The 27952-nt window shown below is 43.6% G+C and overlaps 1 protein-coding gene and 1 pseudogene across 4 annotated transcripts; one reads left to right on the forward strand and one right to left on the reverse strand.

Annotated features, from left to right (window-relative positions):
• Positions 1-6677: 6677 nt before the first annotated feature.
• On the reverse strand, positions 6678-7210 carry LOC143658380 (mitochondrial import inner membrane translocase subunit Tim17-A pseudogene; annotated as a pseudogene).
• Positions 7211-7730: 520 nt separating this feature from the next.
• On the forward strand, positions 7731-27912 carry BSDC1 (BSD domain containing 1). Of its 4 annotated transcripts, none has more exons than XM_077150463.1 (11): positions 7732-7858; positions 8382-8442; positions 12494-12610; positions 14345-14512; positions 16892-16946; positions 18688-18803; positions 19243-19311; positions 19467-19545; positions 20422-20901; positions 26221-26324; positions 27733-27912. In XM_077150463.1, the coding sequence occupies exons 1-11, from the start codon at positions 7833-7835 to the stop codon at positions 27763-27765; spliced, it is 1308 nt and encodes a 435-aa protein (XP_077006578.1). In that variant the 5' UTR covers positions 7732-7832; the 3' UTR covers positions 27766-27912. The 4 variants fall into 4 exon arrangements, with proteins under 4 accessions (XP_077006580.1, XP_077006578.1, XP_077006579.1 ...); XM_077150464.1 differs by lacking the exon at positions 7732-7858 and adding an exon at positions 8054-8117; XM_077150465.1 differs by lacking the exon at positions 14345-14512 and having other exon boundaries at positions 7731-7858.
• The last annotated feature ends 40 nt before the right edge of the window (positions 27913-27952 follow it).

Genomic DNA, 27952 nt, shown 5'->3' on the forward strand with positions numbered 1-27952 from the left:
TCAGTAATCAAGGCACAGTAGCCTTAAAGGTAACAGCTTTGTAGCCAACATACGCAAAATCAAGACATAACATATCTTACTTTCAAAGTAAAGGATAAATATTTTACCATATCCTTTATCAGTGAAGTACTTTACTCTGGAATGATCCATGTTGACTGCTTAATTCTTTTCACACACAATTCATTTCAAGTGAAATGAGGCACTAACTATAAAACAAGAAGTTTTGAATGGACTTTGCATTTTTGGTAGTACTCAAGGATGAAATAGTAGAACTTTACAACTTATCTTAAAAGAAAGAGCAACTTCCAACTGTTTTTTGTTGTTTGAATAACAGAACACACAAAAACAGACAGATAAGAGTTACTTCCAGAGGACCACTTTTGTTGCTCAGATGTGGCCTTTCTCTCTCTAAACACAACTCTGCAAGGGGAATCATGCCCTCCTTCCTACATGGGACATGATATCCAGGAGTGAAAGGCTCTCTGGCGGCATAGGAGATGACTCCCAAGGATGAGCCTGGCCCTGGCACACATGGGATCAACAATGCCATCCTGACCAAAAGTGGGGAAAGAAGTGGAACAAATAAGGTATCACTGGCTGAGAGACTTCAAATAGAGTCAAGAGTTTACTCTGGAGGCTACTTGTAAGCAAGCTTCAACTGGATATTGCTATGTATCATAGTTAGCCAAACCCTAACGAAACCATTCCTGCCAACCCTAAAAACACCTAAAGCTTGATCTGAGATTCTACAAAAGTTCTGTGTACTATGATTACTTTCTAGAAACCTAAAACCTCCAGATGGTTTCCTAAGCCTGATAAGTCCTGAAATCCAGAGGGACCAGCCTCTCCAGAATGTCAACTAGTTCCATCCCCTTATCCCATATTATTGACAGCCCCTTCCAACATGAAAAAGTTAAAAATACCCCTAAAGAGTGGGAGAAAGATCAAAGGATAAGGTGGAGTTATAACAGAGAAGATAAGATTTAACAAATAAGTATGACTCATTTAGTTTCCATGTCTAGGAGCAACTAGAAGGAAAAACCTAAAATTGTGGCATTGTAACCCATACCAAACTTTGAAATCTGTTCTACAACTAATTGTTGTGGTGTGCTTTGAAATTTATTGCTTTTTTTGTATTATGTTATTTTTCACAATATTAAAAACAACCTACGTCTCCAATAATATTAGGAAAATAGCATAATAACTTACAGTTTTGTGGAATTTAGTAAATAAATAATATCAGGAAAGATTTTATGAGATAATGACAGAAAGGGATACAAAATGGAACATGAATTGTAGTCCGATTTTGTAAAAATTGAGTGTTTTCTCAATCCCTTTTGTTGCTCAGATGTGGCCCTTCTCTCTCAGCCAACACAAAAAGCAAATTCACCCCATTCCCCCTCTCTATGTGGGACGTGACTCTCAGGGGTGTGGACCTTCCTGGCAACGTGGGACAGAAATCCTAGAATGAGCTGGGACTCAGCATCAAGGGATTGAGAAAACCCCTAGAATGAGCTGAGACTCAGCATCAAGGGATTGAGAAAACCTTCTCAACCAAAAGGGGGAAGAGTGAAATGAGACAAAGTAAAGTGTCAATGGCTGAGAGGTTCCAAACAGAGTCGAGAGGTTATCCTGGAGGTTATTCTTGCAGTATATAGTTATCCCTTTTTAGTTTGTGGTGTATTGGAGTGGCTAGAGGGAAGTGCCTGAAACTGTTGAACTGTGTTCCAGTAGCCTAGATTCTTGAAGACAATTGTATAAAAATATAACATTTACAATGTGACTGTGTAATTGTGAAACCTTGTGTCTGGTGCTCCTTATATCTAGGATATGGACAGATGAGTAAAGTATATGGATATAAATAAATAAATAAATAATAGTGGGGACAAAAGGGTAAAATAAATTGGGTAGATGGAAACATTTGTAGTCAATGAGAGGGAGGAGTGAGGGCTATGGTATGTACGAGTTTTTTTTCTTTTTATTTCTTTTGCTGGAGTGATGCAAATGTTCAAAAAAATGGTCATGGTGATGAATATACAACTATGTGATGATATTGTGAGCCATTGACTGTACACCATGTATGGAATGTTTTTATGTCAAGAATATATGTTTGTATGCTAAATTTTTAGAATAAATTTTTTTTTAAAGAAAGAAAGAAAATAGGCCCAAAGCACAGATAAACCTGGAATAAGCAATAAAGGCACTAGGAGTCTTTGCCAGGGAGGAGGCAGCGGGGCTGACAGAAAAAAGGGGGGGAGGCTTTTGGGGTTGGATGGCACAAAATACTGGAAAAAGGCGGACCCCAAGGGAAGGGGGCACATAGAGCCTAGAGACACATAAGGCCACATACCAACTCAAGCTCTTGATTGACAGACCTGAGGAGCAGGGATCCTGTCCTGAAAAGGCTTTTTTTCTACTCCTTAAAATCTCATTAGAGACTGGAAGGAGTCTCAGGCTCCAGCACTGCCCCAGGCAAGGGCAGAATTAAGCTTGTCTGAGAGACAATGTAACTAGTCAGGTGAAAGGAGTTAATTCCCTAAAGGCTGCATCTTCCCCAAGAGGAAAGTGGGGCCCAGCTCAAGTGGAATCCCTCTTTCAAAGAATTCAAGCCCTAGGGACTGGAAAAACTGAAGAATTAATGCCAACCTACAACCTCACCTTTGTCTCAACCATGCCCCCCAGCAGGAAGAGTCTGCTGAAATTAAAGGCACCACATCACTTTATGCTGGTGAGAAGCAATGGGCAGACAAGTACCACATTCTGGGCAGGATAGGAAAGGTCCAGAGTCCAGAAGCTTCACAGGAAAGTCTGAAAGCCTGCTGGGTCTCACCCTCAGGGAAAACTGATGCTGGCAACACTTTCCTCCTGAGACACTGGTCTGGGAAAACCTGACTCGGGTCTATAGTATCTGAGGAGACCCTCCTCAAAAAAGGCTCCATATAGGCAGGGCAAGAAACAGAAAAACAAGAACTGAAAAAGTCTGATCAGTTAAACAGAACCTATGCTAGAGGTCTAAAATAAGCTGAACTGAATGTCAAAACACAGATGGAGAACAAAGCTATCCAGCAAGAAAATCCTGGATAAAAGAGTAAAAACAACCTCCAGAATAAACTAATTAAGGAAATCAAATGCCTAGATGCCAGCAAAAAAAATAACGACTCATACTAGGAAAATCGAAAATATGGCCAGTCAAAGGAACAAACCAACACTTAAGATTTGAGATACAGAAGTTGAAACAACTAATTCAGGATGTTCAAACAAACATGGAAAATCTCATAAAAAAATCAACAATTTGAGGGGGGATATAAAAAAGATGCTGGGCAAACAAAAAGAAGAACCCAAAGGTTTGAAAAAACAAATAACAGAACTTATGGGAATGAAAGGCACAATAGAAGAGATGAAAAAAAAATGGAAACCTACAACAATAGATTTGAGAAGGCAGAAGAAAACATTAGTGAACTAGAGGACTGGACATCTGAAATCTGACATACAAAAGAAAATACAGGGAAAAGAATGGAATAATGTGAGCAGGGTCCCAGGGAATTGAAGGACAACATGAAGCAGATGAACATACGTGTTGTGGGTGTCCCAGAAGGAGAAGAGAAGGGAAAAGGAGGAGAAATAATATGGAGGAAATTATCACTGAAAATTTCATCTCTTATGAAAGACATAAAATTAAAGATTCAAGAAGTGCAGCATACCCCAGACAGAATAGATCCAAATAGAAATACTCAATAATACTTAATCAGATCATCAGATGTTAAAGAGAAGGAGAGATTTTTTGAAAGCAGCAAGAGAAAAGCAATCCATCAAATACAAGAGAAGCCAAATAAGACTATGGATGGATTTCTCAGCAGAAACCATGGAAGCAAAAGGCAGTGGTATGAAAAATTTAAGGTTCTAAAAGAGAAAAACTGCCAACCAAGAATTCTATATCCAGCAAAATTGTCCTTCAAAAATGAAGGGGAGATTAAAATATTTTCAGGCAAACAATCACTGAGAGAATTTGTAATCAAAAGACTGGCTCTGTGAGAAATACTAAAGGAACACTGCAGGGAGATAGGACAAAGCAGGAGAGAGAGATCTGGACAAGAGTGTAGAAATGAAGACTATCAGTATAGGTAAAAAGAGGAAAAAATTAGATATGACATATAAAAGACAAAATGGTAGAAGAAAGTAGTGCCTTTATTGTAATAGCATTAAATGTAAATGGATTAAATCCCCCAATTAAAAGACATAGACTGGCAGAATGGATTAAAAAACAGGACCCATATATATGCTGTCTTTAGGAGACTCATTTTAGACCCAAGGAACAACAACAAAAAAATGGTAATAGTAACAGCACTCATTTCCCTATGTTACTGTGGCAGTTAAATAAGATGATACTTTAAGAGCTTTTAAAATTCTGATCTATAATAAGGTCAAATGAGGCAGGCTAGAATAAGGAGAGAGGGGAGAAAGAAAACTGCAAAGGAGCCCTTGAACAAGGACAGTTAACCAAGGTCAGAAGGGCCCATGTCCAGCACAGACATCCTGACCAGGGGCTACCCACTTATGGGAAACATCTGGTTACAGCTCACCCATCTGGAGCCAAGCAACCCCCACCTGTGCCCAGCACAGACACCCTGCCTGGGGTCTATCCACTTATGGGAAACATGGATAGCAGTCAACCCATCTGAAGTCAAAGAACCCTCACCTGAATGAGTCATCTACCGAAATGAAACCAACCAATCCACCCAATGCACTGTCTACCACCAAACATTGCTCTGGGGAGAGAGGAGGATAGAAGAAATGAGCCCTGAACAAGGAAGTGGGAGGGGGATTAAGTAAACTACAAAAGCAAATGGTCCCACATTGCCTACTCCCCTGGCACTCCATCTTTCTTTACTGTCAGAGTGCCCCATGTTCCTTTCTCTGCATGTGTACTTAATAAATTTCTTACCTATTCACTCAAAAACATAAATATATAAAACAACAACAACAACGACAAAAAAAAAAAAACAGGCAGAGAAGTTCCCAAGGAAATGCTCAACTGTTATTAGTTCTTTGGTCCTTCATCTTCAAAGCACTTATTAGATTTCCTTTTTATGATACCAGACATTTATTGTGATCACAAGTGCAAATCCAAGTGTGAATAATTAAATGTATTATTTTTAAACTGCTCTCCCCTACCATGTTCCTTTAAATAGGTAAAAAAAAGTATTAAATGTCTCTTCATAGCCTATTTGGCCATAGTTGTCCCATCTATGGCTTTAAAAACAAACCATATGAATTTAAAGTATTTGCAAAGTCCCCTTGGGGGAATGGCGAGAAAGGGAGAAAATTCAACTTTCCCATGTGGAGAATTTCTGATATTCTCACAAGCAGTGGGGACAACCAAAGCAATAGGCCAAGCACTCATTCTTGGAGTTTGTTCATATGAAATTTATCCCTCAAAGGATAGGCCAAGCCTACTTAAAATTAAGCCTAAGAGTCACCCCCAAAGAACCTCTTTTGTTGCTCAGATGTGGCCTCTCTCTCTCAGCCAACACAACAAGCAAACTGCCCTCTCCCTCTCTACATGGGACATGATGGCCTCTCTCTCTCAGCCAACACAACAAGCAAACTGCCCTCCTCCTCTCTACATGGGACATGACTCCCAGGGGTGTAAACCTTCCTGGCAACATGAGACAGAAATCCTAAAATGAGCTGGGACTCAGCATCAAGGGATTGAGAAAAGCTTCTCGACAGAAAGGGGGAAGAGAGAAATTAGACAATATAAAGTGTCAATGGCTGAGAGATTTCAAACAGAGCTGAGAAGTTATCCTGGAGGTTATTCTTACATATTATATAGATATCACCTTTTTAGTTAAGGTATATTGGAGAGGCTGGAGGGAAGTGCCTGAAAATGTAGAGCTGTGTTCCAATAGCCATGTTTCTTGAAGATGATTGTATAATGATATAGCTTTCACAATGTGACTGTGTGATTGTGAAAACCTTGTGTCTGATGCTCCTTTTACCTGCAGTATGGACAGATGAGTAAAACATGGATTAAAAATTAATGGGGGAACAAATGTTAGAATAAATTTAGTAGAATGAAATGCTAGTGATCAATGAAAGGGAGGGGTAAGTGTTAGGTCGGGGGAACGGGGAAGGGCACTGCAACTGGAGCTGCGGAGGCTGTGTCGCCCCTCCCAACCTGACTTCTGGAACTAATGAACCGCCCCTTCCAGATGTCACCTGACCTTCATCCTTAAAAGCTACCCGCAACAAAGTCCACTCGTGCACTCACCTCCCTCCATCTTGGGTTTGGTGAGTTCTGCCCGGGAGCGCAGAAATATGCCCCCCCCCCTTTAAATTTCCTGGTCTACCTTTCTGCTTTCTCACCCTCTCGCCTCCTAAACCTTTCAGTAAGGGGTATAGTATATACGAATTTTTTTCCTTATTCTTTTCATTTCTTTTTCTGAATTGATGCAAATGTTCTAAGAAATGATCATTGTGATGAATATACAACTATGTGGTGATATTGTGAGTTATTTATTATATACCAAGAATGGAATGATCATATGGTAAGAATGTTCACATTTGTTTGTTGTTATGTTTAAAAAAAATAAAACAAAAACAAACTATAACTTGGTCTTCGAAAGTCCTTCTTGAAATACAGCTCATTATGTTAAAGTAACTCTGGAACACCAGTCCTATTGGTTTTGTCTATAGTCTGCAAAAGGTGAGCATGGTAGCTGAGTTGAAGGCTAATAGGAGGGGTTTTCAGCAAACTGAGGTCAATTAGGAAACTGAGGACCATTGGGAAACTGCACAGGGGCAAATCTTGCAAGAAGATAGCCAGCTCCTTCAATTAAAGCTAGGAGAATGCCACCCATTGCAGCTGACCCAACCACTGCCACTAGTCCATTTCTTGCTGCCAGTATGACTCCTGTTAAGGAACCACTTGTATGGAGTTCCAGGGATCTTCTTTCCCTCTGACTTGAATCATACTGTGCAGTCAATCATGGAAATCAGATCTCCCTAAACTGCAAAGTTCCTTTCCAGCTGTGGAGCCCTGGTTCTAATAGCTGCCAAACACCCTCCTAGTCTGTGGTTTACTTCTACTGGAGAACTGCGAAAAACCTTTGATAGCTTGAAAGACACCACCGCCTGCGGTACCCATAGAAAAGTCCCCACCGCAGTCATCCACAGTGCGCCAGGAGCAAGCCTCGGATGCGTACACCATCTTGACTGCACTGGTGCCTATTTGTTTTTAAGAAGGGAGAGATAACAGCATGTATGATGGCTGGAATAACCCTGTAAAGAGGGTGAAACGGATAAGCAAGAGAGAGGGGGAGGATTACTAGAGCTACACCCTTAAGCAGACAAGAGGGTATGAGATCTAGTGCACAGGTGAAAAGGCTTGGTCTCAGTTAAGTGCACCATCGCAGGAGGGAAGGCAAAGCACATGGGCACAGTCCCCTTCCTCCAGACAGTCCCCTGGTCTCTCCAGAAGACATCCGGCTCGCGTTGTTCTGAGCTAGGCCTCCAAGAATGGAGGTAACTGAATGTTGTGTCTGTCTCCCCAATATCCTGGGAATCCCTCCAGAGGCAGCTTCGAAGTTACCTCTTAATTTCCACACACCAAACCCTGACCCAAAGACCAACAGTCTGGGCTTGCTGAATTAGCCCGAAGAGACCAGAGTGGCTGCTACGCAGCTGATTTCACAAAGGGGGGCGGCCCTAGTCCTGTGCTTTGGGATCCAGACGTTCGAGCGCCAGTCGCGCTCTCTCCCTTTTTCCCTTCTGCTCCCAGTTCGCAGTCTGGCCAGCTGGCCCATCTCGTCCCATTGCGGCCACCGTAACGGATGTCAGCTGCTACACACCAAGAAAAGTAAGGGTTGGCGGGAGTTGGGCCAACGCTCTGGCTGGAGCCTGAGGCTGAATGATGGTTGGACAGAACATTCAAGGACCGAGTTTAAGGGCGAACTCAGGACAGAGACCCGACAGAGCTCAGGGAGGCAGGGCATAATGATGGAGCGGGGCGGGGATTGGGTCGAGAGCTACGGGGCGGGACTTGAGGGGGCGTGGCCGTGTCGGAAGTCAAAGGTCAGTAAATAGTGGTGATGTCATGCGTGCAAGATGGCGGAAGGGTGAGCTCGTCATCCTGCCCCTGGGCGTTGGGGCCTGGACTCTTCCAGGGCTGAGATGCTAGGCCAGGGTCCCCATGGGGAACAAGAGGACAGGGCGGGCGTGGACGGACCTGAAAGGACGGGGTGCACTCTCAGTGTGAGGGGATTGGGAAGCGGTCTGCGAAACCTCGGTCCGCGGGCCACATCTGAGGGGAAACTGAAGCCTGATCCTTGGGAGGGCAGGGGTCGCGCCGCGGAGCCGCCAGATGTATCTGTCTTCCACAGGGAGGACGTGGGCTGGTGGCGGAGCTGGCTGCAGCAGAGCTACCAGACAGTGAAAGAGAAGGTAAGCCGAGCCGGCGCCCTTCTTCCCCCTGCAGGGCCGCGCGCCGTTCGTTGTAACCTGTTCACCCGCCCTGACCTGTGCGGACGCCGGGACTCGGGGATGAGGCAGACCTGGGCCCTGGTTTTAGTCCCTGCGGTTCTACGAGAGGACAGACCGCGATTCAAACCACTGTGATACTAGCCTGAGTAAAGGAAGGATGTTTTAAAGGCAGGAGCTATACCCTTTCGTAGGAATCCATCGGAAGGAGCAATTTTTTCCAGCTCGGGAGATTGAAAATATCTTGGTTGAAGAGAGAGTTTGATCTAGGCCCTAACTATATGCTACAGCCAGCACTTTAACAGATCCCAGAAATCCAGATTTAGACAAATAAATGCAATCAGGGCCTCACAAAGCTCACAGCCTGGTGGAGAACAGCCATTAACGAAATAGTCATGCAAATGGCTGTTTAATCAATTCTGGTTAGTGCTGTGGAAGGAAAATACAGGGACATCACATCAAGAACACTCCAGGGAAGGAACCTTGTTGACATCAACCCTGTTTAGACAGGAAGAGTAGCAATTATGCAGGTCAGAAACCATCATGAGCCATACAGACATGCGTGCTGAGTGAGTTTTGTCCAAGTGAGAGTTTTGCAAGGGGCTAGAGAGAGAGAGAGAGAGATTGATGGCCAAAGAATGGTGAACTTGAATGCCTAGCTAAGCAGTCCCTGTGGGATGAGTGAGGCTTATGCTCTGCCATTGGAGACTGCCAATGTGTGTTTCATTCCCTGCTAGTTTGTCAAAACCAGCCCCACTGAATTATGGAAAAAGTTAATTACTATTTACCTCAACCAGCTGGGTCGAGTCCTGCTTCAAGGCAGACTCCAAGAGACTTCTGGCTTCAATTAAGTCAGTCCTGTACTCTGGGAGCATTTGTATTCCTCCCCCAGCCTGGGTACTTCTGGACTAGTCTCTAGCTACGGTCCAACAAATCAGAGAAGGTCTTGAGCTATTCTATATTGTTGATAAGAACTGAGAGGATTTCTCTCTGAAGTTTAATAGAAGAGGCCCCAGAGTAGCTTGTTTCCTGTTGAGCCATTTCCAGGAAGGAGAGTCTGACATTCATTCGTCAAGTTGTGACAGCCTCTAATGTGTTTCCCTCAAGGTGGATTCTGTCATAACTCATGAAGAATAGATAGTCCATTCTTGTCCTCAGCAAATCCAGTTTGAAGTAGGGGAGGGTGTGTTTCTGCCTCTGGTGATTCTTTAGTTGGAAAAAAATATATTAAATCTCCCCTTCTTGGCTATTTAGTTTTATATGAACTTGGGCAAGTTATTTAACTACTGGGCCTCAGTTCCTCATCTGTAAAATGGGAATACTAATAATTCTACCTGAAAGTATTATCCTAAGGACTAAATAATAAAGGTAAACTATTAGGACACTATCTAGCATACAGTAAGCACTATAAAAGCGTTAGCTGTTTTTATTAAGTGCTGAGGGCTATGGGAAAACCTCATAGGCACTGGGCCACTGTTCCTTCCATTTTTTTTTTTCTTCATCTTTCAGTGCTTTCCTGGCTTTACTTTCCTTCCTTTCCCATCTAGGATCCATTTGGACCACTTGCTTCCCAGTACTCTCGCTCCCTTGAACCCCTTAGCACACATTGCCCTGGAAACTACAACTCTGAGATAATGCTATACTCTGCCTTCTGTTTTTTACTTCCTCCCGTTGAGGGGGTGTGTGTACTAAATACTCGTGGGGAAAGTCACATTGCTCAATGGCCCCAGCATAGATTCCCCAACTGCACCTGGTCCTGAACACTCCCTAACAAGCCTGCAGAGTCCCTCATTTGCTTCTCCTCCCTTGCCTTCAGACACTTTCCCAAAACTTAACTTCTTCCTCAAGCCCCCTATTCAACCACTTCCTCTTTCACTTCTAGGAGACATCCTCATTTTTGTGGATGTCTTGAAGTCAGCAAGCATGATCTTTCTTAATTACGTCCCCACTCCTGAAGCCACCAGCTATATACTTATCTTTATTCACACTCAGCTCCCTCTACCACTTGCCAAAATCTAGGGGTGGTTCTCAGCCCTTATCTTTCTGGACCTTTCTGCATTTATTGAATAACAACCATTTATTGAATAGTCTTGCAAATGGTTATGTAATTAAAGTCACCCTTGGACATATAAATTTAACATGCCAATATTTTGGGGCACCTAATATAAGCCAGACTCTGTGTCAGACACTTGAGAATTGGTGATTACTCCCTCTTTCTTGAAACTCTATCTTCTTGGCTTCATGACATTATTCTCTCTCAGTTTTCCATGTACATCTCTACTCTTTCCTTTCCTGATAGTGCCACATGTTTCTCTTCCTCCGCCTGCCCTTTCATGGTAGTGTTCTGCAAAGCCTTGTCCTCAGCCCACTGCTCTGCTCACTCTACAGACTCTTCCTGAATGACCTCCTCCACTTTCATGTTTCACCCAGTACTTCTAGGGTGACACCTAGTCCTTTCCTTTGAGCCTAAATATTTGAAGACAGCTTCCGCTGGACACTTGTCCCAGATATCCTGCAGTCACCTCATATTTGGCATGGCCAAAGTCAATGTCACCATCTTCTGTCTAAACCTGTTCCTCCCTCAATATTTTCTATCTTAACTAGCATCACTACCTTCTTGCCTATTTTAGCAGCCAACAGCTCTTCCTTGACACTTTTCTTGCCCTCAGACTCAAGATATATTTAATCACCAAATCCACCTTTTTTGCCTAATATTTCTTTCTTTTATGTTTTTCTTTGCCTAATATTTCCTGAAGCCATCTTGTCCTTTCCATCCCTGCCAGCACTGTCCTTGTTCATATTCTGCTGTTTTCTTTCCTGGACTATGGTAATAGCCTCCTGACTGGTCTTCGTCCTGTTTTCTAATCTTGTCTCCCTTGAACCTATCTTCCATTTTATATTTGTTCTTACGACAGTAACCATTGAAGGTTTTTACAAAGCCCCCCTGGCTGTCATAAAGAGAATGATATAGAAGTATCTGGCATGCAGCCTGTGAGGCGTCCAGATGAAAGAGCAGGGTGGCCTGGTCTAAGATAGTGGGTGGCAGTGTGGTAGAGAATGAATTAATAAATGGCCCTTTCGTCTCCAATTAAGAAGCCCTGGTCTGATATGGAGGTATGATTACTACTCTGGAGAGAAGCCTCAGACTAATAGATGACACTTTCCCACTCAGACTTCCCAGGCTAGTAAAATAAAATAAAATAAAATGAATGGTACTTCCTAGAATGAACCATCAGAAACCTGCTAAAATTAAAAAAAGAAGTGCAGGTGAATAACCCCATGTAAAATGAGAAGGATTACAAGGGTGAGCACAGAAGTAATCCAGGAAGGTATCCTAGAGTTGGTGAATATGAAGCAATGCAGGGAAAGTCTTAGAAGAGAGCTGAGGGGCTGCTCCTCCAGCTGGGTCTTAGTGCAGGAGGAGAAGCAGATTGGTTCAGTGGGGCAGTTATCAGTACTGTCTGTAGGAACTTTATGGATAAATAGAACCCTGGAATGGTGAAACCAAGAAGATCTCAGAGATAATCTGACCCAGTATTTCTCTTAATGCTTTCCCCTCCTTTGTTGAATGAACAAATCATATGCCTTTTCTTCATATTACTTGAAATTTGAAACAAAAATCATGACTTAAACCATACCAAGTTAGTGTATCAAAATCTGTTTTGTTTTCAGACTATGTGTCCCCTCCCAGGTCTGCCCTTGAGAATCACTGATCTAGGCTATCCCTCTCATGTTATTGGAGAATACTGAGTTCTAGATATGACTTGTTAATGCCACATAGCTCATGAGCACCCGGGCTGAGATTCAGTCCCTGCATCCAGAGCAGCAGGAAGTTTCCCTGCATTCTCTGCTGCCAGGTAATCCCAGGTCACAGAATTAGGACAAATGAGCTTTGTTTCTGAGCCCAGGCTCCCCGTGGCACTTGTGTCTGTCTGATACTGAGGAGGCACAGGGAACAGGAACAAAGGGGTGGGTAGGGCCAGCTGGCCCTGTCATTCTTTCTCTGTCTTCTCAGTCTTCCGAAGCCTTGGAGTTCATGAAACGGGACCTGACAGAGTTCACCCAGGTGGTACAGCATGACACAGCCTGTACCATTGCAGCCACAGCCAGCGTGGTCAAGGAGAAACTGGCTGTGAGTACTGCCCACATACCCCAAGTGACTGTCACCCTCCCTGACACCCTGGTCGGGATTCCCAACCTTTCTACCACTATGTGATTATTTTCCCCACAGACTTCCATTTTGAAAGATTTGTGTCAAGCAAACAAGCTATGTATTGTGCTTTCCCACTTCTGTATTGTGTTAGCAAATATTTTCTTATTAGTAAACTCATTCACTATAGACAATTTAGGAAATACAAATATTAAAAGAGAAAGAGGAAGGGAAAGAGGGAGGGAGAGAGGAAGGAAGGAGTATACCTTTTTTGAAACTGGGATTAACTGAGTATTGTTTTGTTTTGTTTTGTTTGACATGGGCAGGCTCTGGGAAACGAACCTTTGAATATTATGTTTTGTAACCCACTTTTTAACTTTCATTGCAAACCTTATTCTAATATCAAATGGCATGCTGTTCCATTATGTGAACTTAACCAATTCCTAGTTTCCTATTTCAGTGTTTTCCATTATCGTATACAGAGCTCCAGTAAACATTCTGATTGCTAAATCTTTGCTCATTACCATAATATTTGAATTATAGTAAGCTATTGGTAGAGATGGATCATAGAGTGAGAACAGTTTTAAGCCTTTTAATATCTGTTGCAAAATTACCCTCCGAAAAGACTATGTCAAATTATATTCTTCCTGACTCTGTTTTTATCAGTTAATCAGTGATGTAGAGCAGAATCTTTTGTGAAATGGGAGTTTGGTTCTAAAATCAGTGTGAAAAGTGAAAATTGTGTATGGTTGAAGAAATCTAAGTTTCCAGTGAAGTACAGTATGCTGGTCTTGCATTACAGTTTTTCCTTTAGCATTGGAATAGATTTTGGTTTCTTCATTTGCAGACCTGCTGAATGTATTGCCCTGTAATTACAGGCTTTGTTATGAGAAACAGTTTGGGGAGTTTTTTTTAGCCAAGCATATTTTGTTGAATCCCCTTGTAAAATACTGTCTACCTGCTAACTACAGCTGCTGAGTGCATGAGGGACAATGCTGTAAGTCCAGTCAGTACCAGAGACACTACTTGTTTCTTTCATTCATTCATTCCTTTTCTTCATGCAACAAATATGTTTGTATATCTGTGCCAGGCACTGTGGTAGGTTCTACCCCTAGGCAAAGCTATCTGTTCTCATCCTGCCCATGTCCCTACAACCATTTGTACAAAATATTCTACTTCCTGAGCAATAATGAGAATGAAATTATTACAGTATTGCTACTTATTTAATCTTCATAGTAACCCAGTGAGGAATGTATATTTGCATTTTACAGATAAGGAAACTGAGGTTCAGAGAGGGTAGAAAGGTCTCATAACCAACACGTGGTAGAGCTGAGATTCCAGTCCAGCTGACTCCAAAGCTAGACCCTGTGCACCACTCTACCAGTAGGCCCTCTTCCCAGCTGAAATATCTATTGCATGGATCCGCTCCTGTCAATTTTTGATCAGTTGACTGACCTTGAAATTTTGATGAAACAGCCAGTCAAGGAACTTGGCTTTGACTACACTTCCCTACCCCATCTGAGGCTGAAGAAGCCTGGCTGCCTCCTCCTCCAGTTCCAAAACTGAGGTGAAAGACTCTGACCTCTTTCCTTGTTCACAGACACCCAGTACACCTTTGGCCCTGATGCTTCACCTGCCCCTCCCCCACATTCCCCATACTCCACAGTGCAGCCTGCCCCTGGGACATTTGCTTCCTCTGCTGGCTTCTCTCTGCAGACTGAAGGTTCCTTGGGGGCAACGGAAAAAATGAAGAAGGGGCTGTCTGATTTCCTGGGAGTGATCTCAGACACCTTTGCCCCCTCACCAGACAAAACCATCGACTGTGATGTTATCACCCTGATGGGCACACCTTCTGGCACAGCGGAGCCTTACGATGGCACCAAGGTATTCACTGGTGGTCTCTCCTGCAGATACTCTCCAGCACAGGGCTTTAGCTTCTGAACAGTACTCACAAAAGCAACACATATTCAAGCTAAAAAAGAATACATATATAAAGAAACAGAGAATGCTGATAAGCAAGAAAAAAATTACTTCTAAACTCATAATCTCATCACCCAAAGAGAACCTTCATTTACATAGGTAAAGATACAGTTTAGGGTTTTTTCTTCTTTACAAAAGATGGACTTTATGCTATGATTGTGTAACCTGCCTTTAAAAAAAAAAAAAGAAGAAACTTTCCAGCAAACTATGAGCATCTTTCCTCAATCACCATTATTGTTAGTGGTTTTAAATTCTTGCAAGTACATATAGTATAATTTATTCAGTCATTTCCCTAGTATTGTACACTTAGATTCTTTTCACCTTTCAACCATAGTCAGGAATGCTGTGGGGAGTATCTTAGGAGGCCTAGCTTCTTCACATTTGTGTTATTGAAGGCTAATTTCCAGTAGAAATAAATGTAAGACCGGGAGGGAGGGTTCTCAGGACCTTTAAATAAACACCATGTTGGTATATTTCTGCCACAGCTTATTTTTTTTCATCATTCCTTAGTTTATTGAGTATTTTCTACTAAATTAATAGTCTTTCAGGGGAATTTGGCCTTCATAACATTTTATCACACTGAATTTCCATTCCAAACACACTGATTTTTCAAGCATGTTTTTCAGCATTAGCACCATCACTTAGTGAACATTTGAGTGGAAGAATGAAAACTTTTAAATGGTAACAACTATGAATCATCAGGAAAACCACTTGCAGAAGTTCTGATACATGCAGATAGACCTGTCCTCCACAGAATACTGAGGAAGGAAAATGGGGCTTTCTGTTTACTGGCTAAAGTTTGCCATCCTGTGACACTAGTGGGAACACAGCTTACAGTTCATTAGGCAGACTATCAATGAATTTAAGAAATTCTCAATAAATGGTATTTTTGTTTTTTATTTATTTTTTAAACATAACATACAAACACGAACATTCTTATCATATGATCATTTCATTCTTGATATATAATCAGTAACTCACAATATCATCACATAGTTGTATATTCCTCATCATGATCATTTCTTAGAACACTTGCATCAATTCAGAAAAAGAAATAAAAAGAAAAAAACTCATACATACCATTTTCATTGATGTACCCCTCCTTTTCATTGATTACTAGCATTTCAATCTACTAAATTTATTTTAACATTTGTTCCCCCTATATTTATTTTTAATCCATATGTTTTACTCATCTGTCCATAGGTAGATAAAAGGAGCATCAGACACAAGGTTTTCACAATCACACAGTCACACTGCGAAAGCTATATCATTATACAGTCATCTTCAAGAAACATGGCTACTGGAACACAGCTCTACATTTTCAGGGACTTCCCTCCAGCCTCTCCAATATATCTTAACTAAAAAGGTGATATCTATAAAATGCGTAAGAATAAACTCCAAGATAGCCTCTTGACTGTGTTTGAAATCTCTCAGCCATTGACACTATCTCATTTCTCTCTTCCCCCTTTCTGTCGAGAAGGTTTTCTCAATCCCTTGATGCTGAGTCCCAGCTCATTCTAGGATTTCTGTTTCATGTTGCCAGGAAGGTCCACACCCCTGGGAGTCATGTCCCATGTAGAAAGGGGGAGGACAGTGAGTTTGCTTGTCGAGTTGGCTGAGGGAGAGGCAACGTCTGAGCAACAAAAGAGGTTCTCTGGGGGTGACTCTTAGGCCTGATTTTAAGTAGGCTTAGCCTATCCTTTGCAGGGATAAGTTACATATGAACAGACTCCAAGATTGAGGGCTCGGCCTATTGCTTTGGTTGTCCCCACTGCTTGTGAGAGTATCAGGAATTCTCCACATGGGAAAGTTTAATTTTCCCCCTTTCTCGCCATTCCCCCAAGGGAACTTTGCAAATACTTTTTTATTCACTATTCAAATCACTCTGGGATTTTTGATGAATGGTTTTAATTTGAGGGGAGCTGTCTTATTTCAAAACTTACCCATAAATTTGGGCTTTATTAATATATCTTCACTAAACATTTCCCAATTTCACATAGTCCCAAAGCTTATATACTCGTAATTTTGTAGACTGCTTATAGCTATATTTAACTTAGTTTCCAGGGATGGAATACTGGGTGAAACTCCATTTTTCCCAAATGTTTGGACCTCTAGCCCCGTGATCCACTTCCTTTACCACTGTGTTAACACGTGCCTGTGGATATGGTAGCCAAGTGGCTACCTGGTTGTGGGAGAAGCTGTGTTGTGATTGATTGGAACTCTGGGAGAGAAAGGGTACTTTCTGTGCTCAGCACTCTAGAATTTCTGTTCTGTTTCTTCTAGGCTCGCCTCTATAGCCTGCAGTCAGACCCGGCAACCTACTGCAATGAACCAGATGGTGAGGGGGCAAGCTTGCAAGACAGATAGACCAAGGGGGTCTGGGCTGTGTACCCTGTTTGCCTCAGATAGCAGAGGCCAGGTACCCCCTACATGAGGGATCAAAATGGGGCTGTGTACCTTATGCACAGTGGGAGGGGTTGATATTCCCTTTTCCTCCCTGATTCTGGGTGTCTTCATTGTATCTGCTAAGGCTTTGCTTTCCTCTTCCCTCATTCTTTCAATTGAGCCTTCCTCCTAGCCCTGCTGCCCTGCCTATCTTCAGCCCCTGTTTTCTGAGCCCCTGTTGTGCAGCAAGCCCCATGCTGGGGACTGGAGATTAGAAATTAGTCAACCCTCAGACCAGATGCAACCCTTGAGAAACTTAGAATTAAGAGAAAGAAACAGTGACTAAAACAGAGATAATAGAGAATGGAGTGATGGGGCAGGGTGGGAGCCTAGAGGAATGACAACCAGCTCAGCCTGGGGAATCCAGGAAATAACACTCAAATTGAGGTTTTAACAATAAATGAGAAGTAAACTAGATAGGCAGCAAAATGTGTGAAGGCCCAGAGAGGACAAGGAGCTCTTTGCCATTTGGTAAGGCTGGATTAAAGGATATGTGTTAGGGAGTGAAGGGAGCAAGAGCTGCCAGTGAGAAGTGCTTTGTGTGATGAAACAGTTTGAATTTTGTCCTAGAAGCCTAGAGGTCTTGGTTCTTGACATTTTTTAGTTACAAAGGCCTTTGAAAATCTGTTGAAAATGGCAAACCCTCTCTCCAGGATATGCCCCCAAATTTTGTATAAAATATGGGAATTCTTTGACCCTTTGAAGCCTATCTGTGGACCCCAGCTTTAAAACCCCCTTCCATAGAGAACTGTTGAAATACTTTGAGCTTGAGGTGATCAGATTTGCACTGTATAAAGAGCCTTTGAGCAGTACTGGGAAGGATGAAAGAGGAAGAGACAGGAAGCAGGAAGACCTGTTAGGAGGCTGTGTTAGGAACTTCAGCAGAGTTAAGGCTAGAACCTAGGAAATGGCAGGTGGAATAGGGAGGAGGTGGCATCCACAGTGATTGGATAGGGGAAGTCTAGGAGGCCCCCAGGTTTCCACATGAATTACTGGGTAGGACAGACTAGAGGAAAGAAAACAAGCTCACACTGGTCTGCAGCAACTGAGGAGAGGTCCACACCTGACCTCTGCATCTAGAGCTTAGCAGAGTAGTCTGGGCTGCAAAGAGAGGCTGAGGAACTACTGGTGAGAGGAAGGGCACTAAACAGTTTAGTAGAGATTATCTTGGGATAAAATAGAGAGTGAGAAGCAATAAGGAAAGAGAGGAGCCCATGAAGACTCAGAATGAGCAGTGGGAGCATCTCAAAAGAGTGAGAAGGCAGGGGAGGAAGGGCTTGAAAAGGAAGGCGGTGGCTCCCAGGGTCAGAAACTGCAGGACAGTCCCATAAGGGGAAGACAGACAAGTAGTCATTGGATCTGGCACCATGGGGTATGGAGTCACCGGTGACTTGAAAACAACACTTTCAGAGAGGAAATGGACTGCAGCCTTTCTGGATATCCCATAGGTGCCCCACCATGATCTTAGTGAGACCCACCCACCCCCTTCCCCTGCCTAACCCCCCACCTTGGGCCTTATGGCTTTGAAAAAAACCTTAAGCTTTCTTCATTGTCCATGCCCTGTTTTAGAATTGTTCTGTAGGCCCAGTGTTCTTTCCCCTAACTCAGGGAACTGACCGTCTGTCCCTCTGCAGGGCCCCCGGAATTGTTTGACGCCTGGCTTTCCCAGTTCTGCTTGGAGGAGAAGAAAGGGGAGATCTCTGAGCTCCTTGTAGGCAGCCCCTCCATCCGGGCCCTCTACACCAAGATGGTGAGGGCCCAGCTGGCAGGACCTCAACCAGCACCAGGCTTGCGATGTTGGGCGGTGGGAGGGGACTTGTCCAGCATCAGTGCAGAGTCATCTGGCCCAAAAAGCAGGGGAAACTCTGTAGAGCCAGACTGGGCATGTCATGAGCCAAGAATCCACACAGAAGAAGCCAGTTCACCAGGATTCTGGCAGTCACAGAAGGGTGAGAAATGGAAGAGCCAGCAAAACGCTTGCCTGAAGAGAGTTCTTTTCATCCTCCTTGGCTGAGCTGGGCCAGAAAGAAAACTGAAACTTCAGTGGGTTGGAAGTGCTCTGAGAATCACTGCTAAGTCACTTCACTATGCTAGTATCCAGAGCAGCTGGGAACAGACTGATAAGGCTGGGGATGCAGACCCCACACAGCCACTCCCAAGGTCTCATTCCCACTTTTCCCTTCCTCCAGGTCCCAGCAGCAGTTTCCCATTCAGAATTCTGGCATCGGTATTTCTATAAAGTGCACCAGTTGGAGCAGGTAGGCTGGCCTAGCCCAGGGAGCTACTCCACTCAGCCCTGGGGAAACAGTCTGGATTTGGTGGAGGGAAGAAGGGGACGCGGGGTACCAGGAGCCCTGGTGTCTGGGAAGAGGGTTTTTTTGACAGCTCCTGCTCTCTCTTCCCCCGTACTCAGGAACGGGCCCGGAGGGATGCCCTGAAGCAGCGGGCAGAGCAGAGCGTCTCTGAGGAGCCTGGCTGGGAGGAGGAAGAAGGTGAGGACTTGTCAGAGGCCTGAAATGATTTGATGCCCAGGGAGGGTTGGGGAATGAGTACAGTTTTCTTATGTGCTGCATGAGGATAGACTGAGGTGACAAGGAGGTATTTGACAAGGTGGCAGAGTCCTGGGTTTAGATACAGAAATCACATGTGTCAGAGCAGATTCCCCTGTAGGCCAGGGACGGGCTGCTCCATAGTCACTCAGGGAGATTATTGAAAAATCTATATTCCCTCTCACATCTTCTAAATGGTACTGTAGGGGTGGGGCCAAACTTGTATATACCGTCTCCCCTGGTAATTTCAGTGCCCCTCCAGGTTTGGAAATCACTGGCAAGGGAGGGAGCTAATTATTCTTTACCTAGTAGCTTAGCTTAGAAAAGCGTGTTAAGTCTACTTATATGATGATAATGTGTCCAGCCTGTACTAAAAGCTTTCCATGCATGGTCCTCACCACAACTCCAGTATTTCTTTTTTATTAATGAGTCAGGTACTTTAAAAAAAAAGTTAAATGACTTATCCAAGATCATACACTGGGGACATCAAGATGTAGCCGAGCCTGATCTAAATCCAAAACTGACTCATTTTCAAATTTTGGGCTTTCTAATCTGTGAGAGCATCTTGAGCTGTTTTGACCAGACCAGAATGTCCAGCAGACATGTGCAAAGGCCCTAGGTGGGATGTGGACCAGCAGGGAGCATCTGCAGAAGAACCACAATGGGTAGAGTGTGAGGGAGGATGAGGAAACGTGTTATTTAGTCTTGAGCAGGATAAATTTGGACAGAAATCTGAAGCCTCTTCAGAGAGCTTCAAGGTTGTCTTGAAACTTCCCCAGAACACAGGGTCTTCTTCTCTCTACCTTTCTGTCTCTCCAGAGGAGCCTGTGGGTATTTCACCCACTTCTCCAAAAGAAGCAAAGATGCCCATGGCCAAAGCTTCCACATTGCCTGAAGGAGCTGCTGGCCCTCAGAGCCCCTGTGAAGAGAATCTGGTGACCCTAGTTGAGCCTCCAACAGAGGTGACTCCGTCAGAGAGCAGCGAAAGTATCTCCCTCGTGACACAGATTGCCAACCTGGCCACCTCACCTGAGGTGCCACTGCTGCCCAAGGACCTGTCCCAAAGGCTGCTAGAGGCATCTTTGGAGGAACAGGGCCTGGCCGTGGATGTGGGCGAGACCGGGTCTCTGCGCCCAGCTCACCCCAAGCCCCTAACTCCTATTGGCCGCCCCAGCGGCCCAGAGCCTAGGCCTCCTGCCAGAGTAGAAACTCTGAGGGAAGAAGTGCCCACAGACTTAAGGGTGTTTGAACTGAACTCAGACAGTGGGAAGTCCACGCCCTCCAACAACGGAAAGAAAGGTAGGTCTGGAGGCCTGAGCTTGGGCTTTGTGGGGGCAGGGGAAGCAGTCTTGTTTCCTTGTCTCTTGTTAGGTTTCTGGGAGCAAATTTCCTTTATTTGTGGTACTGATGATGGTGATGATGACAGCTACAATATATTGGGTATTTATTACCATATTTCATCAAATCTAAGATGTGCATGTTCTCTGAAATCAGTATATATTTTATAATCATAAACAAAATATGGCTTATGCCAGGTCCTATGCTAAATATATTGCATTTCTCACTTAGACCTCATAACCTGGAGGTTGGTGTTTATTCTCATTCTACAGATGAAGATGAAGCTTAGAAATTTTAACATGCTACATTTCAGGTGGCTGAGAAGTGGACAAGCCCAGATTCAAACGCAATCTGGCTCACTCAGGCCTGTGCCATTACCTGCCAAACCATGCCCATTTTGGTCCTTTTGGACAGTTCACCCTTACCTTGGGCTTGGAGTCTCTTGCATCATTGATGTCAAGGGTCTTCTCCCTTGACATCAACGTAGGAAGTTAACTGGAGGAAAGTCATTTTGCTTTTTTGACCCTGCATTCATTATGAAACATTTATAAAATCTAGAAACAAAACATATGTAGTTTGGAGAAGAATAAAATGAGTATCTGTGGACTTCCTGGGACCAGCTTAAGTTATAAAGCCTTGGTTTATCTGTATAACAGAATTTTACTCTGACTTTATGTCAAACGAGACTTTCTTTTGCTAGAATTAAGGGGAGCTCTGGTGTCAACCTTTTTGCCACATCCAAAATACCTCTTCAGAGATGGAAGGTGTTTATCCCCTCAGTCCCTCACACACACATACCCTTTCTTCACTAACCCTCAATACCAGTCACAGCCCCAAGCTTGCCCAGCAGGTGAAGCTTTGGACTGGCTTGCTGCAGTATATGGAAAATGGGCCCAGCCCCACCCCTACTCTGCTCCCGAATGGAACTGCAGGCTTTCCAGTTTCCAACACAGTCCTTTCCATCTGACTCTGATTCAGTGAGGTCATCCATTGAACTCCTCCTACTCTTTATGAGACACCAGAGGGGGAGGGGCAAAAGTTGCAGTCTTTATGATGATGCTCAAAGCAGCATGAGACAGGCTTGGTACTAGAGGAGTTCAGAGAAAGAAGGAATCTCGGCACCAGCGTTCTCACTGAGAAGACAGGCATTATATAGGAGAGTTGGCAAGTTTGGGGCAGGTGATGGGAATTGATAGATAGTCCAGGCTGAGGCGCCTGCAAAGCTTGGATGGAAGGGGGCATGGGGCAAGTTTGAGGGGTGGTAACCAAATTCACTCTTCTTTATTGTCTCCCAGGAGAGGGAGAAGCATGAAGGGTGGAAAGTTGGCTCAGAAATAGAACTTAAGTTTGGAATTTAAGTAAGCTAGATTTGAAATGTTGAACTCGTTGCCATTAAGGCAGAAGAACATGTAGAGGCTAAGGGTTCAAGCTTTGGAGTTCAGACAGTCCTGGGTTCAAATCCTAATTTTATTCATAGGCCATGTGACTTAGTACAAGTTATTGATATTCTCTAGCCACTGTTTACACCTCTAAAAATTGGAGTAATTGTTTCAGAATAGGTTCTCAGGCAGGGAAGAAATCTGATTAGAGCCCTGCTTTGAGAAAATGATGATGGTATTGATGATAAGAGATAACATTCTCTGAGCAATCCCTGTATGTCTGCCTCTGTGCTAAGCACTTTATATGCATATCACTTAATTCTCACAAAACGCCTATGAAATGTGTGCTATTTTCCCCATTCTGTTCTCGTAGGAAACAGATCAATTTTACCTACCCAATAAATATTTTGGAAAGTGTGAAATTGTCCTTTAGGAGAATGGAAGAGCAGATGAACCTAACAGTGTGGTAGGATTGCTGAGAAGTTCTAAGGGCCCATATGAGGCATTGGTTGTAGATTTTAAGTGAGACCAGTTGGCACTGTTCTGCTTTTGTCCAGCCAAATTCAGTTGCACAGGTACAGGTAGAGTAAATGGGGAGTTGGATATAATCAGGGTTCAAGTTCGCCAGGAGAAATCAGTGGAAGAAAAGAGAGAGGAGAGTCCAAATATATGTGAGAAGTGATCAGAATGATGGCTCATGGAATAGTGAAATAGTTGGAGGACTAGAGAATTACAGGTTCTATTTGGAATTGTCTACTACAGAGGGTGATTAGAAAAAAAGAAATAGTGGTAACTGGAGACTGGATTCTTGAAGTTGAGGTTATGGAGAAGCCTGTACTGCCTCTGATACTCTCGGGGGCATGTGAAACGAGGAGCTAAGGATTTGATGCAGAAGACCCACCAGAAGCAGTTGCAGTCATTAGGTGGGGGTAGCCAGGACTGGGGTAGAACAGTGGGAACAGAGTAGAGGGAATAAATCTGAAAAGGAGGAATAGAGGCTCGGAGACAGATTGACTCCTTTTTCTACTTATGCCCACATCCTAGAAAATATGAGCCTTGCTCTCCAGATACAGCAGTCTATTAGAGTGGCCTAGCCACAGGGTCCTAGGTCCCCTTTGTTGCTTCCCACTTGTACTTTGTCCCAGATTCCACCTGATCTATGACACTGGCCTTATCCAGTGGCGAGAGGTGAGGAAGCAAGCATGGGGCAGACCTGTAGATGGAGCCCTGGTTTAATTAACGCCCTACTGCACCCCTAACAATCTGTGCGACCTGGAAGAGGTTTTTTGCCTCCATTTCTTTGGGGAAATAGAAATCCAGTTAAACAGAATAAAATGATGTGTGGATGACAGCATTAGTAATCATCTGAAAACAACCTTTTCTTTAAAAAAAGCAAAACTCTTATCATGAAGTCTTAAGTTGTTGTTACTCAGATGAGTCCTCTGGCACATGCATAGTGTAATGTTGATCTCCGTATCTTTGAAGAATGCCACTTTGGGATGGTGAGAGGAGACAGATGGCAGAAACAGCCCAAATTCACATCTCATTCCACCACTTGAAACCTTCATTTCTTCATCTATAAACTGGGACTGTAATACCCACCTCAGAGGGTGGGCTTGAAGTGCTAAATGTTGGCTGAGACTGTTTTCTACCCGGAACTGTTTGCCTTACCTAGTGTTTAAGCCTGAAGAGGGAATTTCAAATCTCTAGAGGACAACCTGAGGTTAGGGAAAGCTGCCACATCACAACCATGGCCACAGTGCTGAAGTTAGGACTCTACCAGGAGTTGGGCTGCCAACCTACAAGGAGTCTGCATTGACAGCCAGACAAGTGCTTTCAATGTGTCCTGAAGGCACAGGAGAACTTATATAAGAGATCAAAAGAACTGCACCTCTACCCCTGACTTTCTGTGGGAATATATATGTATATATGTAACAGGCCCTGACACCATTATTTCTTACTGTGGGCCAAAGTCTACATAGAATCATCCAGGTAATTAGTTTAAAATGCAGAATCCTAGACTACCACCTAGACCTGCTGACTCTGAATCAGGGGACAGGGTAAGCAGGGTGCAGGAATCAGCATTTCAGTAAGCTCTTTGGGTGGTTCTTTGCAAAGGGAATGGTTTTATCCTTACTCTATAAATAAACTGAAGCCCAGAATGATTGGCCCAAGACTACACAATAGATAAAGGAGTAAGGATTCATCCTAGGTCTTTTCAGGCCTCAGAGACCATGCTCTTCCCACGCTGTTTGTCGCCGGGTAGGTGGCTGAAAAGAGAAGATAGTGTGAGACTCCTTATAAGAAACAAGGGAGTGCAGCTCAGTGGGGAGTCTCAGAGCCGGGGCCTGGTCAGGAGCAAGTCAGACAAGAAGAAGCCAGATTTTTACAGGTTATCCCACTTGGGATTTAGGAGCCCACCCTTTTTAAGATGACTTTTTTTTTTTTTTTTTTTTACAAAGTAACCTATGTTCATTTTCAGAAAAAAAGTGCCAATAAAAATTAAATTACCCATGAGTCCATCACCTAGAGATAACTTTTATTATTATTATTGTGGGTATCGTGTTCATCTTTTCTGTATGTCTACATGCATCTGTGAGCATTTTGTTATTGTTGTTTTAATGAAATACTAGATATACTGGCTTTTTAAAAACTATTCATACAGATTGCTTCTTGGTAGTAACTTTCTTGTGCACATTTTAAATAATGCCTGTAAGAAGTCATACCCAAAGATGAATGTTTAGAGCAGTGACTGTTAAACTTTAGCAGGCATCAGATCACCTAGAAGTTGGTAAATTTTTTCTGTAAAGGGCCAGATAGTAAATATTATAGGCATTGCTAAACAGACTGTCGCAGCTACTCAACTCTGCTGTTGTATCACAAAAGCATTCATGGACCATATGTAAACAGGTGCACATGACTGTGTTCCAAAAACTTTATAAAAACAGATGACAAGCTAGATTTGGCCCACAGGCCATAGTTTTCTAGCGTTAGGGTTAAAAAAAGAGCCCATGAATGCCAACTATGTGTTCTAGGTACTTGGGATACACAGAAAACCAAGCAAAGATCCCTGTCCTCATAGAGCTTAAATTCTAATTCCTGTTATTAAGCAATAAACATAATAAGTCTGATTATATGTTAGAAAGTCATAAGTATAATAGAAAAAAGAACAACTATAACAGAGTGAAAGGAGCTGGGAATGAGGGGGTTGGGTTCAATTTAAAATGATTTGGTCAGAATAGGCCACATTTAGGTGAGATTTGAGCAGAGGAGTAAAGGAGGTGAACAAGTTAGCATGTTAATATCTGATGTCCAGAGGTGAGAAAGTTAGCATGTAAGATACCTGAGGTCCAGGGAACAACCTATGCAAAGACTGTAAGGTGAGAATGTAACTGGTAATGTTAAAGGACTAGCAAGATCAGTGTAGACCGAATGGGGTGTATGAGGAGGAAGTGGTTCATTCTTTCTTTTAGGAGATTTCTTTGGCTCCCAAGGAGCCTCTGGGTCAAGCCTGCTTTTCCTCACTTAGTAGTGTAAGACTGTTTTGCCATGTGTATAAATGTTCCACAGCCTAACTTTTTAAAGCTATAAAGTGTTCCAACGTGTGACTATACCATTTATTTTAGTAATTCCTGATAGTGGAATTTCAGGTTGTTTCTAAGTTTTTACAATGGCCCTCCAGTGAACTTCCTTTTGGCTAGATCTTGGACTGAATCTAGAATTTTTCCTTAGAATACATTCCTATGAGTGAGATTGCTGAGTCAAAGTGAAAGCAGAATATGAAGACTTTTTGTGTGTATTTGTCAGGAATGTTTAAATACAGCCATCATCCCTAGCAACAACCTTTGCAGACACCACTTCCCTACCTCTGACTGCCTTTCACTCTGGATTGTGTTTCTAGGTTCAAGCACAGACATCAGCGAGGACTGGGAGAAGGACTTTGACTTGGACATGACTGAAGAAGAAGTACAGATTGCACTTGCTAAAGTGGATGCCTCTGGGGAGGTGAGTGGGTCTGGTTGGACACAGGGAAATAAGCCAGGTGATCCCAGGGTCTGAGAACTCTCCCACCAAGCCCACCCACAGTACCCTCTGGGTGGATCCCTGCTCCTGGCTGAAGTGACAATCTTCAGGAATGTTGCTGAGGCCTCCCACTTAGGCCCAGAACTATTGTCATCAGTAGGCTCTGTTTCCCCCAGGATGGATGGATTAGAGAGTTCTTGACATTAGTTTCTTCATCCAAATCACCTGAGAAACTACTTAAAAATAGAGATCTTCTGACTTGTGGGCCTGAATTATGGAGCCCGAGGAGATTCTTGGCCTTGGAGACAAATGTAAGCCAGGGCAAGTCACTTAACCTGAGCCTCTGTTTCCTCATCTAAAATATGGGATTGACAGTTACCAGACTTGGCTTATAAGCTATAATGAGATGGTACATATAGACATGCTAGCCATAGTCCCTGGGACATAGTAAGCACCCAGTGGATATTAGTTCCAAACACCACAAACCCCACTCCAGTTACTCGGTTCAGAAGGGCCTTTTGCTCCTATTCATCACTACCTCCCACAATCAAGAATGGGTCATTTCACATGAGAGGTTGGACCAGTCCAAAGCTCACTCAGCTAGTAAGTGACAGAACTGAGACACCAGCCCAAACATCTGATTCAAGTCAATGTTACTTTTACTCTTACACAAGAACCAAATGATCCTACCATCCAGTAACTCATGAATCTGCTGTAAAGAAGTGGGCAGATTAGAGAGACTCAGGGAGCCTTATCTTTCATATTGGAAAAACCTAAGAATATTTTATAGCTGTGACCTCATACCCAGGGCACAGGAGACCCACAGCACCCTGTCATGTCACTGTGGCTTTGTGCCTTTTTAAAACTGGCCATAAAGTTTATCTGAGCAGAGTCATTATATAACCAGTCATGCCAGAGAACAGCTGACAGCAAACCAAGAGTAATAACAAGGCCAGAGAAAGTTCCCTGAGGACTCTTCAGCTGGGGATAAGGGTGCTCTAGTTAAAAGAATTAAAGATCCTGTGAGCCCCCGCAGTCTAGTGCCACTCTCAGTTTCCCTGCCTCTCAGAGCCATGACCTTAACTGCCCAGCAGGAGACATGTTCTTACCTTGGTTCCTATGGCTAGGGCATACATAGTTGGTGGAAACATTTCCTTTGAGTCTGAAATTATCAGAGCAGCAGGCCTGCCCCTCAGGCATAGCAGCTGTGCTCCCTAGACATAGCCCTTAAGACTGGTGGTTCACTGTCATAGGAGGGTGGGGTGTGACCCAGGCAGAGGGTGGGCTACCCAGAAATGGAGGTAGTCCTTCTCAGCAAGGGAGGGCTAGATCTGGGTTTGACTCAGAACTAAATCTGTTTGTGTTCTCCATTATCCCCTCCCATTTGCAGCTGGAAGATGTGGAATGGGAGGATTGGGAATGAGGGGAGCCAGAGCAAGCAGCTCCCCCAGCTCACAGCACCTTCCACCTCCCTCACTTGCCTCAGCCTGGCCCTGGAAGACACTGACTGAGAATGTCCCCTAAATGGCCTCTGCCAGCCAGAGCTCTGTGTATAGATTCTGGGATGCTCCTTGCTGGTTCTTTGATACCTAAAAGGGCACCTCTGCCCA

Source organism: Tamandua tetradactyla, chromosome 2 (genome assembly GCF_023851605.1).
Source record: "Tamandua tetradactyla isolate mTamTet1 chromosome 2, mTamTet1.pri, whole genome shotgun sequence".
Lineage (NCBI taxonomy): Eukaryota > Metazoa > Chordata > Mammalia > Pilosa > Myrmecophagidae > Tamandua > Tamandua tetradactyla.